This window comes from Lepidochelys olivacea, assembly GCF_965140295.1.
Source record: "Lepidochelys olivacea isolate rLepOli2 genome assembly, chromosome: 1".
NCBI classification, from domain to species: Eukaryota; Metazoa; Chordata; order Testudines; family Cheloniidae; genus Lepidochelys; species Lepidochelys olivacea.
This window is the reverse complement of record NC_140411.1, coordinates 226,662,942-226,678,639: the sequence shown is the minus strand read 5'-3', so window position 1 is coordinate 226,678,639 and position 15,698 is coordinate 226,662,942. Positions and strand designations below refer to the sequence as shown.

Below are 15,698 nucleotides of genomic sequence, written 5' to 3'. Positions count from 1 at the left end.
GCAGAACATCTGTTTATTCCCTACCATTCCCCAACCCATTTCTTGTGAGTCGTTTCAGTGCAGAACATCCCCTGTAGTTCTCAGAGCATAGATACTGTTACTCTGGGCTGCCCATACATGGGCCACACAAGGGGAAAAGGCTCTTTACTCCCTCCTTTCACTGCATGGCCATGTAAGGGGGGTTGCAGTCTAACCCTTTGTTTCCTATGTATTTCTTTTGTGGAAGAATTTCCTTAACTAAAGTAATGATGCTTGATGATGTACTTAGTAAAATGTGAGGTGCCTCGTGTAGTCCCCCAGGGACCAGTGTTGGACCTAGTTTTATTTAACATATTTACTAATGACCTTGAAGAAGTAGTAAACAGCACATTAAATTCAAGATAATGCTAAATTGGAAGATGTTGCTAGGGCAGAAGTTATGCAAAGGAATCTAGAGATTAGAGCTATTGGCAGAAAATAACAGTGATGTTAACCCCAAATAAATGCAGCCCATTTGGTTTCTGTTACAGAAGCACGGTCTTTCCAAGGCCTCAAATTTATGTCACATCTGAGTTTCCTTTAGTTTGCAAGTACTATTCTGAACACGTATGGCTGGCTTAGCCATAAAATCCATGTCTGTGGATAATGATGATGACCATCCTTGCCACCTTCATTGAGTATATGGCCTCCCAGTCTCAAAGCATTAGGTTTAATGTTTCTAAGCACAGTCCTAACTATAGTGCTGTTTCTGCAACCCTTACTTATGTTGCTGCTGCTATTTGCTTTTCTTGTTATAACTACGTCCCCTTGGGCATGTAAGCTATACTCGTATTGACTTATGACAACTTATCGTGTCTTGTACATCTCTATTTATATCACCTGTGAGTCTGGTGAGCACCAAATTTTATTTTTCTCAGTGATGTGGCCAGATTAGTTCAATGGGTTTTGTAAGTGAAATAAATAAATAAAGATCCTTTTATGGAGACTGATGACCAATTGTGTCATAAGTGAGCTGGATGTTGAGGGAAAGATAAGACCCTCCTCCAGGAGCACAGAGGATTGTTATACCATTGACAACAATATGATTTTCAAAGAAGATGAGTGTGGAGATTTTCCCTTTTATATAACCACTTAAAATTACATCAGATCAACAGGGACCATCTACTCAATAGTCATTATCCTCAGGGCCATGTTTAATTATCTCTAATATTATATATTAGGGTTCTAATAATATATAAATATTTACAATTAATCACAATTTGTATTGTTTGGACACTCTTAATTGAACAGCTGAGCTACCCTTTAAGTTCATCCCTCCTCAATGAGGTTGACTCATGTGGGACAGCCTGAATTGATATTGAGAGCTCAGATGTGGTGCTGTCAGTCTGTCACCTTTCCCGGGAGTAATACTTATTTATATGTTTTCCGCACATTTGGTCAGGAGAAGAATTCTGTTGGAATTGGTCTTGCCCACTCCTTCCTTTCCAATCATGCCATTCCAAAGCTGCAAATCATGTCCAACTCTTGCATTAAAATTGCCAAGGAGTATGAGCTTGTCCTCTTTGGTGATGGCGGAGAGAATTCGGTCAAGGTTGGCATAAAATCTTTCTTTTGATTTCATTATCAGCATCAAGGGTTGGAGCATGTGCACTGATGAGTGTTGCATGTTGACTTTTGGCAAGTTTAAGACAGAAGGTCCTGAGTCATTCATTGATGCTAACAGGTAATTCTGGGAGTTGGCTGACTATTTTGTTTTTGATAGCAAAAGGAACACCATAGATTCGTTGTTCATTGTCGCTGTTCCTTTCCAGAAAAAAGTGAAACCACCACCTTTTTCCTTGAGCTATCCTCCTCCTGTATGTCAGGTCTCACTCAGTGCAGCAAAGTCGATGACATGCCTCCTGAGTTCTCTGGACACAATTGCTGTTCTTTGCTCTAGCTGGTTACTTTTCAGGTTGTCCATCAGGCTTGAACGTTCCAGGTTCCAAATTTCATTGTTCACTTTCGACCACAGTTAGGTGATACCTCTGGACACGGTTATCCAGTCGGGGGGAGGCAAGGCAGACTGTTAAGGCACCTTCAAAAAATAGTCAACACTTTCTCTGTGGCCTACAACAAACTTGGGCTCATACTCAACACCAAGAAAAATGAAGTACTCCACCAGCAGGCTGTAAATCACCAGGATCCTGCTTCTATAATTCAGATCAATAAAGAGACCCTAGAGAATGTTGAGCACTTCCTTTACCTGGGCAGCTGTCAGTCGCAGAAAGCTGACATTGATGATGAAATTCAACACTGCCTTCAATGTGTCAGTGCAGCTTTTGGACGCTTGAGAAAACAATCTTCAAAGATCATTACATGAGAATCAAACCGAGCTTCACGGGTATCAGGCTGATGTTATCCCTTCTCTCTTGTATGGTGCTGAAACCTGGTCAAGTACAGTAGACACCTCAAGGTTCTTGAATGATGCCAGCAATGGTGCCACTGAAAAATCTTCTGAGTCAAGTGAAATGACCGATGCACCAACATCAGTGTTCTGTCCCAGGCCAAAGCCTCCAGCATTGAAGTGATGATCATCTACCACCAACTCCATTGGGCTGGTCATGTTCTTCAAATGCCAGAAAACCAACTCCTGAAGCAGGTCATATTTTCATAACTGAGCCATGGCCAAAGGATGAGGGAAGGCTCAAAGACATCCTTAAAGCCAAGGAGAGAGGGGAGACCTGTCCTCTCTCTGGTCCCGCAACGCCTTGAGATGCCTAAAAAAAGGATCAGCTGCCGCTGGAAGTGGTGTGAGGAGCGCCAGGAGCTGGGAATGCTGGTGCCGCAAATAAAGACCCTGGACCACACCATCATCACCCCGACCGCTGGAAAGGATGCCATCCGCTGCCACTAGGCTGAGAACCTCAAGCAGAAGTCGAACCAGGGCAAGGTATTCGAGGTGGGATCCAGCAAGTGGGATGCCAGCAACCACTTCCTCTCCAGGGGGCAGCTTCACCAGGTTCGCTGACTGGCGGTTCATCCACCAGACCCGACTCAACTGCGTTCCCCTCAACGGAGCCATCCGCCACGGCAACCGGGACAAGCGCTGCAGGAAGTGCGGCTACGCCAATAAGACCCTGCCCCACCTCCTGTGTGGATGCAAACAGTACTTCGGAGCCTGGCAGCACCGCCACCACACCATCCAGAACCGGCTGGTGAAAGCCATCCTGCTGTCCCTGGGGAAGATCACTGTCGACTCTGCCATCCCTGGGACAGGCAGCTGACTGCGACTCGACATTGTCATAACCGAAGCAGAAAAGAAGGAGGTCCTCATGGTAGACGTCACGGTGCCATTTGAAAACAGGTCACCAGCCTTCCATGAGGTCCGAGCACGGAAAGTCTTGAAGTACACCCCACTGGCTGACACCCTGAGAGTCCAGGGCTACAAGGTCCAGATCCACGCCCTAGTCGTGGGAGCTCTGGGAGCATGGGACCCCCACAACGAGCAGGTACTGAGAGCGTGCGGAGTCGGTCGATGCTATGCCCAGCTCATGAGACAGCTCATGGTGTCTGACACCATCAGGTGGTCCAGAGACATCTACACGGAACACATCACAGGACACCGCCAGTACCAGATCGAGTAACCAAGAATGCCAACCAGGGAATAACCCACTTTCTTCCCTGACGAACCGAGGGATACACCCTACCCATGTACTTATTCTCTACACCAATACTGACTTGGACTCTTAATACATCCCATGGGTGGCATACCCAAGCCCACTTATCCACTGATGCTTTAAAAACTCCCACACCCCAATCTGGATCTGTGCTGGTTATGTGATATGTATGTACTTCGTGAACCTTGTAGCTGATACTTGCAATCCCCCATAACCCAAGCCCGACCCCAGATGTACAGTACCTTCCCTCTTGCCCTTGTGTATATTTGATTTTAAACATTGACTTAAACTCATGGGAGACCCAAGCCCTTGGCTGATAAATAGAAAAAGACCTTGTGGCAAGCATCCCAGTATTTTGAGAGCCAGCAGAGATAACAGGAAATGGAAAAATGGGAAAGGAGGAAAGAATGCACCACAGCCCAACTCAACAATCCAGATTTGCCTTTTCCATTGGGAAGTGTCTGCATCAGTTGTGGATCCCAGATTAGCCACCTGTGTATCCACCAGTGATAACTGGCTATAATTTTATGGAAGACAATAATCCACAAACTCCGAGAGATCACTGATGGCTTATTTATATTTGGAGTTCACTTTAAAAATGTTTGTATACAGTTAAATTAAAGGAAATTAAAATGTCCTAACCATCATATTACCTATCAAAATGGGCAGCTGGCACTTGAGTTGATCTTTTTTAAAATCACAATGTAATGTATAGAATAAATTGAGTGGAACTGCAGCAAATCAGACTAACGTTAGTCAGAACATGACCATCGCCTGTGGCAGCATCCAGTTGATGGATAGTTTTATGATGATTGACTGAATAATTCTTGTTAGTCTCAGTATCATTCTTCTACCACAACACCTGATCTAGTACATCTGTTTTAGTTGTCATCACTTCTTTGCCCAGTCTCATTCTGTAGCATAGATGTTTTTAAATGTTATAAATTATAAAATGTACTTAGAGATGAGTTGCTGCTATTTCAAGATCTGTCCTTTCTTTCTGTCAAATTGATTTGTATTTGTAATACTGTTTGTATTACATGGGTTGTGCCTGGCTTGAGGGAGCAAATCTTGCCAAGAAATCTAGCACTATAAACAAGATTGTCCATTTTTCGGAAATGTCTGGCAACTAGACAGGGAAAAGCAGTACTTCCTACTCCCAACCAAACCGCCTACCCATGTAAGGTAGAGAACCTTTTTAATAATAGTTGTCTCCATATCTTGAGTTTGCAGTTCAGCCACAGTCATTGTCTTTTTTTTATGCAGCCTAAATAAATAAATCTTGAATGCTGTTCCCTTCTTCTTACAATTTGCTACCTGCAGTTTTTTTCAGTTTTCTGGTGCACAGAACATTTCCCTGGTCTGGTTTGTACAATGTTCTTCCTGGAAAAGCTTGTATTGTAAATTCTCTGGGCCAAATACTGAATTCCTTAACCAGTTTTTTATTTGGGTAAAACACCCAATTGGTGTGATGTGGACCAAATGAAAACTGAGTGAAGGCCCTATATCTATGTGTCTGTACTAATCTTACAGTTCTTTTCCTCCAGATACATACATGTTGTGTTAGGCCATTGATTATGGTGGACCCTGCATTTCTAAAATAACCCAGTGTTATACATTACTATGTGGTTTGAAGAGGAAAGAGCCCCACAGTAGTAGCCAAACTTTCCTGGCAAGCAGATCAGGGAAGCAAATCCCAATTTAAAAAAATACTTTGCCTTTATGTACAATGTCTTTTGTCAGTGGACCTGAAAGTGCTTTACAAAGGTGAACAGTGTTTTCTCCATTTCATGGATGGGGACAGAAGCAGAGAAAAGCTTAGTAGCATGCCCAAAGTCATACAGATCATAATTAGATGAAAACAAATATGCTGATTTATGGACACATACTCCAACTCGAAGCATACTCCCTAACTTTAAGGATTAGAATCTGTATTCCTAGTCATCCATTATGATCAGAATGAGTGAGTGTGGATAAGTAAGATGAACCACAGTTATTCAGGGATCTACTTGAGAACTGGGGGACTTTAATATTAATATGGAATTTGACAGAAAGCCAGTGCAAACATTGTAAATGACATTAATTGCTCAGACAGTCCTCTGTTGGTAAGGATGCAAGCTACAGCATACAAATTACTTTTATATATACTTATCAATTGCTGTTTCCTATTTTAGTTTTTTACCTTACAATGTAATTTGGTATAATAAGCACACACTGGAAAACAGTACAGAATTTTTTGTATATGCTAGTGAACTTTTGGAAAGTATAATGAATATCTGAGAGACTGCACTACTATAACAGCACTTTGATCATTAAAGATGACTAGTAAAAACTGTGTGTGCAGTGTGCATTGTTGCAAACAACTTTTTTAGTCTTGCACAGACTCATGTTATACATACTGAATCACTATCTGCCCTCAGTTACACCTCTGCAACAACTTTGATGGGCCAGACTCTACGTGACAGGTCCTCCCTGAGTGTTTCTGATGTTTATTAGTCTTTAAAGATGATTGTCCTTTGCATTGTAAAAGATAGATCCCCAGCAATCAGCACAGCCTGTCAATCATAACTCTGCCCTTGTTTCAGTTGCATGCAAAAGAAAACAAATTAAAAATTTTCTCCCAAGATAAATGCTCAAAACTTAATGAGCCAAATGTATTGTGCTGTGGTTATGCGTGGAAATTGAGTGGTTCCAAGCAAGCATAAATTGCTTGCTATTAAAGATATTCACAACTTTTAACAATGTCAAATAAGAAAATGACTTTGGGGTTGGGTGTATATGTTTAAAACTTCATTTGCTAGCATATACCACAGTTTTCTCGTAAACTTAGAGGTAAAAATTGGTAAGAACATGGTATGTTGGTAAATGTCAAGTCTTCATGGTGACTAAAGTAACAGTCAAAGATTTCTGTAACCAGCAGTGCATATTCAGTGCATGGACATACTGAATTAGTATGTGTTCTTACACCAGTTGAAGAAAATGCAGCTATAAGTGTAGTTTCAGCCTCAAAGGCCAGCTTCTTTTAATAGCAGTACTTCTTGGCGTGAGTAGCAACATTATACAGTATGTGCCATTGTTTCCTTTTCTGGCAGATTCAACTAAAGAAAATTTTAAAATGTGAAATCAGGGGTGAGGGTATTCCAGTGTAACTTTACTGACTTAGCAGGTTTGCATCCAGAATGAATGGCTCATTATTTCCCAGAGGTTAATACCATAAGGTAAAGTTGTGATCTCTGCGGAATCACAGGATATACTGAACAAATTTGGGAGGGATGAAGATAGCACCTGATGCACATCTTCTGACCCTAGTCAGACTACAGCTGTGGATAAACTACTCCCTAAGTAAAGTATTTTGATGTATGATTATTCATAATTTGTAGATTTATTTATTGACATTTGCCATTTACCTAGTACAGTTCAAGCTGAAATACTTATTGTCTGCAATAGAAACATAATTTGCCGCTTTCAACAGCAGAAGAGAGGGAGAAGGCAACATAGATACTTACTTAGCCATAATCTTCTTTTGTGTGGTCAATCTATGGGGATTTTTGCCATCGTGTCAGTATTTCATTTTACACAATGCTTCTGAAAAAACATTTTAGTACAAAATATTTTACTGCAAATTATGGACTCCCTTATTTTGTACCTGTATGTAATTGATTCAGTTTATAGAGCTTTTAAATGTGCTATGATATTACATATATATCTTTTTTTTTTAACAGTCTAATATGAGGATTAAATGGTGGATGCAGAAAACCAGTTTTTCCCCCTTAGAGGAGGATGATCTCAGAAGCCCCTTATCTAGAGAGTTCCTACAAGACATGGAAAACATACAGGGCATCTCTGTCTATTGGTGATGATAGCCCTGGAGCATTCAGCGTAACAGAGCTCCAGTCTTTGGGAAATGGTCCAGGATCTGATGGATCAGTCATTACAGGTAAGAGTTTAGAATACAGTAAATCTTCATCATTTGAGATAAGATGTATTTAATTGAGCTAAGCAAATCCTTCCTTTACATTACAACAGTTGTTTCAGATGTGTAGATCACACTGGAAACAAAAACCTTTTAGCTGTTTATAATGTCAATAAATTAACTCCAGTCTGAAATTTGTGAGTCAAATGTTACTCCATAAAAAAGTGATATTTTTAAAACAAAAATTTTAAATTATTTTATTGGTTTCACTGATGAGGTGAGGTGGAGATAAAAGTATGTTGGCTTGTTTTGTATAAATTTGTGCTCCCTTTAAAATGAAATTTTGCTGACTACCTTTAGTGTACACCATTTTTTACCGGTATCTTTCAAAATAATCACAACTGTTACTACAAAAGTAGCTACATTCCTCTCCAACTTAGCAGATACTGTTTAATATTTATAATACCTCAAAAAATTTTCCACTGATTTTGCTGTCTTTGAATCAGTCCCATGAACTGCAATCTGTGTGACTCTTATAACCTACACGATATGTATAGTAAAATCTGTGCGAAAAGGAGATTTGTTATTCTGACTGCTAAAAAGTTAAACTAGAACTCAGTGAAAAGGTTTGTCTGTAACTTTTCATCTCTCCAAAATGCCTTTATTTAAATGTTGGTTTCTCTGTTGATATCAGTAACACAGTTATTTAGGCAGAGAGCCATTAATCCTCAGATCTTTGATTACATGAGGTTTTTATTATATAAAAGGCGTAAATGAGGACTGTAGTGCTGCCATTAAGGTTATTATGTACCATTTTTGTTTATCCAGTACAGTGACAATAGGAGGTTTTTTTCCCACCACTTTTGGAGGACATCCGATGAAGTGAGCTGTAGCTCACGAAAGCTTATGCTCAAATAAATTTGTTAGTCTCTAAGGTGCCACAAGTCCTCCTTTTCTTTTTGTGGATACAGACTAACACGGCTGCTACTCTGAAAGGAGAAGAAGATTAAAGTTACTTTAGAATAGTGTTTGAAATCACAGATCTTAATGCTGAAGGTGCATAATCTGGCATGTTTATGCAAATGAATTTGTCCTAACTTGCTTATTGAGTAAATATACATGATTTATTTACATAAATGAGATCAAACGTTCTGATTACCAGAACGTAAGACTGACAAGGCTACAGCATGGAATGAGCTTTAGGAACATAGGGATTTTTATGCTCCTGGCTGACTCGGGTATTTCCCTAGGCCAGTGTCCAGCTAACTCTGGAAGCTGTGCCTTGTTTCCCCTAGGCCTGGAGTGGATGCATATGAGGCTGTGGCTGGGTTATTAGCCCGTGTGGCTGACTGCTTCTTGCCCTCTGCTGTCAAGGAGATCTGGTTGCTTCTTGCCATCAACTGGGAAGTGCTCTGCCTGAGCTGCTATACCTGGGTGTTTAGTTCTGGCTTCTCCTTTCTCTTTGGTTGACCTCACCTACTGTTCCCTGACAGGAGGGTGGGAGCTGTGGCTGCTGCATGCTTGTCCCTGTGGCAAGGGAGAAATGGCTAGAGCATTGCCCAGTATCACTCAGGTATCACTTGGGAGTCTGTGACAGAGATGTAGCCTAGAGCAAGAGTCATTTACAGTAGAAATCCTGCCAAAAGTGGCCCTAATCATAAAGATGCCGCCTAGAATATCTCCTTAGCGCTCAAGCTTCTGTGCAGGAACAGTTCAGAAAGCGGATTTAAAAACAGGATACTTCTGGCCAAAGCAGGAGATGTAACACATCTGAGTTTGTGACATGGTGTTACCAACTCTCACAATTTTACTGCCTTCCTGATTGCAAAGAAAAAATGGAAAACATGAACCCAAAGGCTCAAAATTTGGAAGGCAAATAAAAGAACTTAAAAAAAAAAACTTCTAAAACATTTAAAAAAAATCATTTTGGGTGGTCTGAGTCAAGATTTTTTGAGGCTGTTGAGGTTGGCAATACGAGTTCTGAGTTAACCTGATTCTAACATCATATGCCTTGACCTACATTCATATAATTGTTTTAATGGATTTGTTCAAATAAAACACCTGTGAATTTGGTAAAATCTTACAGTGTACTACAAGATATAAGGACAAGTCTTCTAGCTTTAGAAAATTTCAAGTTTGGTGGAGTTTAGGTTCTAGAACAGTGATATTCACTTAGATCTACCAGCGGGCCGATTTGAGAATTTTAATGATGAGGCAGGCTATTTGTGCAGAAGGCTGACAAAATTAAAAACCAAAACCAAAAAAAAACTTCGGCTGCCAATAAATAAAGACCTTGATTGCAACATAAGTATTAGTGTTTCTATCTTTTAACGAAGTTTATAAATCAACATTATTACCTGTGTTTGTGGCAATCTCTAATGGGAGAGGTGATATAGATGATTGCTGGCAAGTTTTGTGAAGAGTGGTTTGTAGGAGGTCAGGGCAAGGTGCATGCACTGGTGAAGATGCTTATCTGCCAGGTGATTGCAGTGTTGGTTTTAATAGTCACGTTAGCAAACCCAGATTCACAGAAGTACGTTGATCTGAACATTGTTAAAAGATAGATGGCTAGATTCTGGCTATTCTGAAACTGGTCTGCATATTGAATCCAGAAATCACAAAGTCCCACTTCTCGGAATTTTGCCTTGAAGACATCTGAGCTCTGGAGTTTTACAATTTCTAATTAAAAGTCACCTTCATCCGTTGAATCAAGAATGTTCTTTGCTTCAGAAAGGCAAGGTCCATCGGCAGTTGCCACAAATGGATCATGAACAAACAAAAATGAATCCTTTGGAATTTTAAAATTCTCAAATCACATTTAAAAATTTGCGATCGGATTGTTTAGGAATTCTTGCATCGTTTTCATTGACGTTTCATCTGTAGCAACAACACACAATGTGGGAAAGTGCAACATCTTTCCTATTAAGTTTGTCTGAAACGTTTTAAGATTCTTCTGAAAGCACACACTTTTTCAGACCTCCGACACTGTTTTCATGGCCTTGGAGCTGGAAGTTGAGGCAATTCAAGTGACCAGTATATCGCACAGAAAGCTACCTGTGACATAGAGGAGACATCATTCATAAATTCGAGGAACTCACATGCCTTGTTGGTCTTGTGATTATTTCTTTTTGAAGTGCACAAAACCTCTTTAATGCGCGCTTCCTACTTAACCAGTAAACGTTGTGCAACAGATCACTGTATTCGGCTGAAACGTCTTGTAAAAGACCTTTAAAAAGACAACGTTGCAAGCTAGAACTTGAGCATATGTAGTTCGCTAATCTCATCACAATACCCATTGTTGTTGTTTTTTTTTCAAGTCCCCAGACAATTTACTGGTGTAAATTTACAGGACAGTCTGGTGAATGATTCAGTGAAGTGTTTTTAATGAAGGCTGTATCAGTGCCAAATGTGAAGCAAAGCCCTTCTCTTTCCGTGTCATAGAGGGACCTCCATCTGTAACAAGCAAGTTTACTTTCTGCAGATCTATACCATTTTTTTTTCAAAAAAGCCTTTTACCTTTTCAAAAATGATCTTGCCTGTGGTGTAGGTTTCTAATTGTACTAAGCACAAAAATTCTTCCTTGAAAATTTCACCATCATAAAATCTAACAAACAGTAGCTGGGCCATGTCACTTAGATCGCTTGCAAGAGACATGTATTTGGTGTTTTTTTTTAAATCAGAAAGCAGTGATGACAAACAATCCTTGTAAATTACCTCCAGTATTCACATTGCTGTGGAATCAAACAGGGGAGCTTGCTTCACATGCTTCACAATGTCATCTTTTTTTTATCTCTGACAAAAAGCTCCTCCAGCATTTCCAGCTTGTACTCCTTCACAAGCTCGGCAGCCAGGAAAGGCTTTTTCTTTTTAGCTAGTACCAACATTATCTGAAGAGAAGCAGCTGTTGCTTTGTCCTTTTTTGTTTTGTTTTTATTTTTGTTTGTTAAAATTACTGTGCTTTGATTCAAAGTGGCATCTCACGTGGGTGACTTTACAGATGGATACAGTGGTTTGGCATATTAAACACCAAAGGTTTCGCATTTAAATAAGGTGGCATAATAAAAAGAAAATCCACTGTCCAGTTTGGGTTAAAAGCTTGGTTTTCACTGTCAACTTTGCAACATTTTACTCCCACTCTCACTCCTTTTTTACTCCATTTCCATCACTAATGAAAAAATGGATGACATCCTAGCTCAATCATAGCCGATGCTATCGCAAGAACTTAAGATCTAGTAAGCAGTGCTTAATTTTTGCTCGGGTAAGTTACTTACTAAAGAAGTTGTAGGCAAATGATAGGCAGCACATCTCTGTTTGTGAATTTAATGATAAACATTTTTTAAAGATGAGCTAATGGGCCATGCAGGAAGCCTTGGTGGGCAACATTTGGCCCACGGGCTGACTATTGAGTATCACTGTTGCAGAGGATTGGTGCGGAGAAGCTCATGGTTTGGGTGGCGATGTCCCTTAGGGATGAATTTATGAAAGGGGGAACTCTGTCTCCTAGGATCTCACAAAACTGGGTCACTGGGCAACAGAATGGCAGATGAAATTGAATGTTGGTAAATGCAAAGTAATGAACATTTGAAAAAATAATCCCAACTATACATACACAATGATGGGGTCTAAATTAGCTGTTACTGCCTGAGAAAGAGATCCCTTAGAGTCATTGTGGATAGTTCTCTGAAAACTTCTGCTCAATGCGTAGCAGCGGAGAAAAAGGCTAATCGTATGTTAAGAACTGTTAGGAAAGGGATGGAAAATAAGACCAAAAATATCATCATGAGCCTATATAAATCCATGCTAAGCCCACACCTTGAATACTGAGTCCAGTTCTGGCCGTCCCATTTCAAAAATGGATATTGTTCAACTCAGAAAAGTTCCGAGAAAGACAACAAAGGTTAATCAAGGTTATGAAACAGTTTCCATATGAGGTGAGACTAAAAATGAGGGCTGCTCATCTTTTTTGAGAGAGAGACGACAAAGTGAGGATATGATAGAGGTGTATAAAATCATAATTGATGTGGGAAAAGTGAATAGACAAATGTTATTTATCCCTTCATGCAGTGCAACAACCGGGGGTCACCTGATAAAATTAATAGGCAGCAGGTTTATAGAAACAAAGTAGTACTCTTTCATACAACACACAACTAACCTGTGGAATTCATTGCAGAGGATGTTGTGATGGCCAGCAGTATAACTGGGTTAAACAAGAACAAGTTAAGTTTTATAGAGGATTGGTTCATCAATGGCTATTAGCCAAGATGGTCAGGGATGCAGCCCTAAACCTCTGACTACCAGAATCATTCCATAATTGCCCTGTTCTGTATGCTCTCTTTGAAGCTCTGGTTTGGGCCACTGTTGGAGACAGGGTTCTGAGCAAGATAGACCATGGTCTGACCCAGTATGGCAACTCTTCTGTTCTTATGGGGGTTTTTTGGTGTTTTTGGAGGTGGTTCAAAGTGAAGCGTTTTAATTTTGCAAGATGGTTAAATTTTACAGAAGAGCATTGGACAGTTTCTGCTTAGTTATTTTACTATTTGAGTTGTTGAGCATTGTTTTCCTCACATTTAGAGAGGCGAGGCAGCACAGTCAGTCAAAGAAGGTTTTGATTGTCAGATCATCTACATTGTGATCCCTAGTTTGTCTTCCTTTTGAAGCTTTTCTTTAGCCTCACTGCAGTTTAATCATATGGCCTGTTTTCACTCCTCTAGTAAAGGGCAAACTCTTCAGAATGGCATTAGAAGCGCAGCATCTCCTGTCTTAGGCCCTAGTTCACGAGTACATGAATAGTCCCACTGAACTAAAATGGGACTTTAAACACATGCTTAAAGATAAGCATGTGCTTAAATGTTCTGCTGACCTGGGGGCTTTAACCAGGAAGGTATGTTTGCTGTCTTTCCGTAACAGCAGGTCTGACTCTGACCTGAGTAGGCTAAACTAAAGCGCGTGTCTGGAAGTATCCTGGGCAGAAGATGTAATGGCCAGCTGTGCTGATTATAACCATAGAGAAAGGGTGGTCCATTGGCTGCCTGGGCATTATGATGATACTTTGAGGATCTGGTCCATGGGCTTTGCCCCAGCAACATGTATCAGTCTGTTTGGCCAGTGCCACTCTTCCATTTATAACTTACATTATTTTATAACTAGTAAAACATCTGAAAAATAGATAATTACAGAGAATTATAATGAATAAATTCTCTTGCAAACATGAAATAGTCATTCATTTAACAAGTGATTTCAAAGCTTTAGTTAGATACTTTTGGATCACAATCTAAATTATTCTAAATTTTCTGTGCATACTTACGAACTGTTGTTGAAATACCACTACAACTTCTTTGGTTCTGGCTCTTAGCTCTCCTATCCTTTTGTGTGTGCATTGTATGTGTCATCGACATTAGCTGTACAGACCCTGTATTTGTTTGGTGCACTATTAATAGAAGCATGAGCTAGTTTTCAAACAGATTTGTTACTGTTAAATTAATAGTGCATGTAATGATTTTTTTTATTTCAGGCTTTTAAAATAAACTTTCCTATGTGGATGAAATTTAGCACAGAACTGGTACTGATTTTGGTAGTACAGAATTTGAGTGTTCCTTTTTCTTTTAGATACCCTTTCACCAGCATCAAGTCCTTCATCCATTAATTTTGCCACAATTCCAGGTAGCATAGATGAATCACCCAGTGGAGCATTAAACATTGAATGTAGAATTTGTGGGGACAAAGCCTCAGGCTTCCATTATGGAGTACATGCTTGTGAAGGTTGTAAGGTACAGTTGATTTTTTTTAATAGCCTAAACCATATTGCTTTATTTACAGGGTTATATGAAGAAAAAACATAGTTGCTTTGTAAAGTAATTAAAATCAGTCTAACTGTAAAAAGAAAACACAATTTAAATAAAAATTCACTTGTGATCTTCTCAAGAAGTATTTTTGTCTAATACCGTAATTGGATACTAGAACTTCTTCAAGAAAGGCAGTTGATGATGATTATAAGTAGTGCTTTTGTGAAAAGAACTAGTTATCATTAGAGATTAAAATAATTTAAAAGGAATAAAAAAATGTTCGATTAGTGTTTTCTTTGCGTTGGGAATATGCTATGGGAACCATGTGAATTTGATACATTTCCATTATATTTTCAATGAACAAATCCTGAATGCCTCATCACCACCACATCCTAACTGAATCACTTTTAGTACAGTGTTTTATTGATTATAAATTTGGAACCAGTACATGGTCACAAAGCCAAACATGCTTACCATCAGTCTTTGAAGTATAGGATAGATGACCAAAAAGATGTAAAGGTTTTATATTTTATTTTCTCACGTATGTCTAGATTTTTTTTTTGTTTTTTTCTGCATCACATAACAGGACTTGAGAAAGTGAAGCAATTTTAAAACATTCAAAAATGTTTACAATCACTCAGTCTTAACTCTTGAGTTAGGATAATAAGGTTCAAATGTAAAGTTTTGTGGATTAATGTTCTGGAATTGGTAGAATAATTCTAAATTCAAATCTGAAGATTTGCACTCATTCTTTTAGAGTTAGAGAAATAGGTCATGATCAAATGTGGCACTTTGTGACATGCTGGCAGTGCAACATCTTGCTTCACACATCATAACGTCTTATCATGACACAGCGCTGTGTAGCAGTGTTTGTAGAGACTAGTATTCCATTGCAGGGTCACTCAGAACATCATGGTAAGATCATTTATAGGCTTTTCTCTGGTGCCCATGTGCCTGTGCTTAGCTCTTCCTCTACACCCTTGCACTTTCCTGTGCATCCCCAACTCTTCCTGCTATTAACATGTGCTCTTCCTTCATGTAACCATCTATTGCGGTATGTGTGTGTGCATGTACGTGTATGGCAGATGAGGATTCCCTCTCACAGGGAGAGGAGGCTGGCAGAGCGTATGCTAGGGTAAGACGGTGCAGGGCACAGTGCATGGTGGTTCTGCTTGATCCTTAAAGGCTGCTCTGATATTACCTTAAGAGGCATCTTGGTCCCCACAGCCTGCAAAGGATCAGGAGTGCAGAAAGGAGGCTTAAAGCTACCTTTCCCACCCCCCACATTCTATCTGTGCCAAGTGTAAACTCAATGCAGGTGCGAATCTGGCCTCCATGTAATGCTGTATTTAGTGAAGTAGGAAA

At 39.7% G+C, this 15,698-nt stretch overlaps 1 protein-coding gene across 1 annotated transcript in view; it reads left to right on the top strand.

Moving 5' to 3' along the window:
* Positions 1 to 7,377: 7,377 nt before the first annotated feature.
* PPARA (peroxisome proliferator activated receptor alpha) overlaps positions 7,378 to 15,698 on the top strand; it is a gene marked incomplete at its 5' end in the record, with an annotated part of 30,128 nt that continues 21,807 nt past the window's right edge. Inside the window, 4 exon segments of the mRNA XM_084634718.1 lie at positions 7,378 to 7,397; positions 7,399 to 7,482; positions 7,484 to 7,575; positions 14,158 to 14,318. Of these exon segments, the coding sequence (XP_084490844.1) occupies positions 7,378 to 7,397; positions 7,399 to 7,482; positions 7,484 to 7,575; positions 14,158 to 14,318 (357 nt within the window).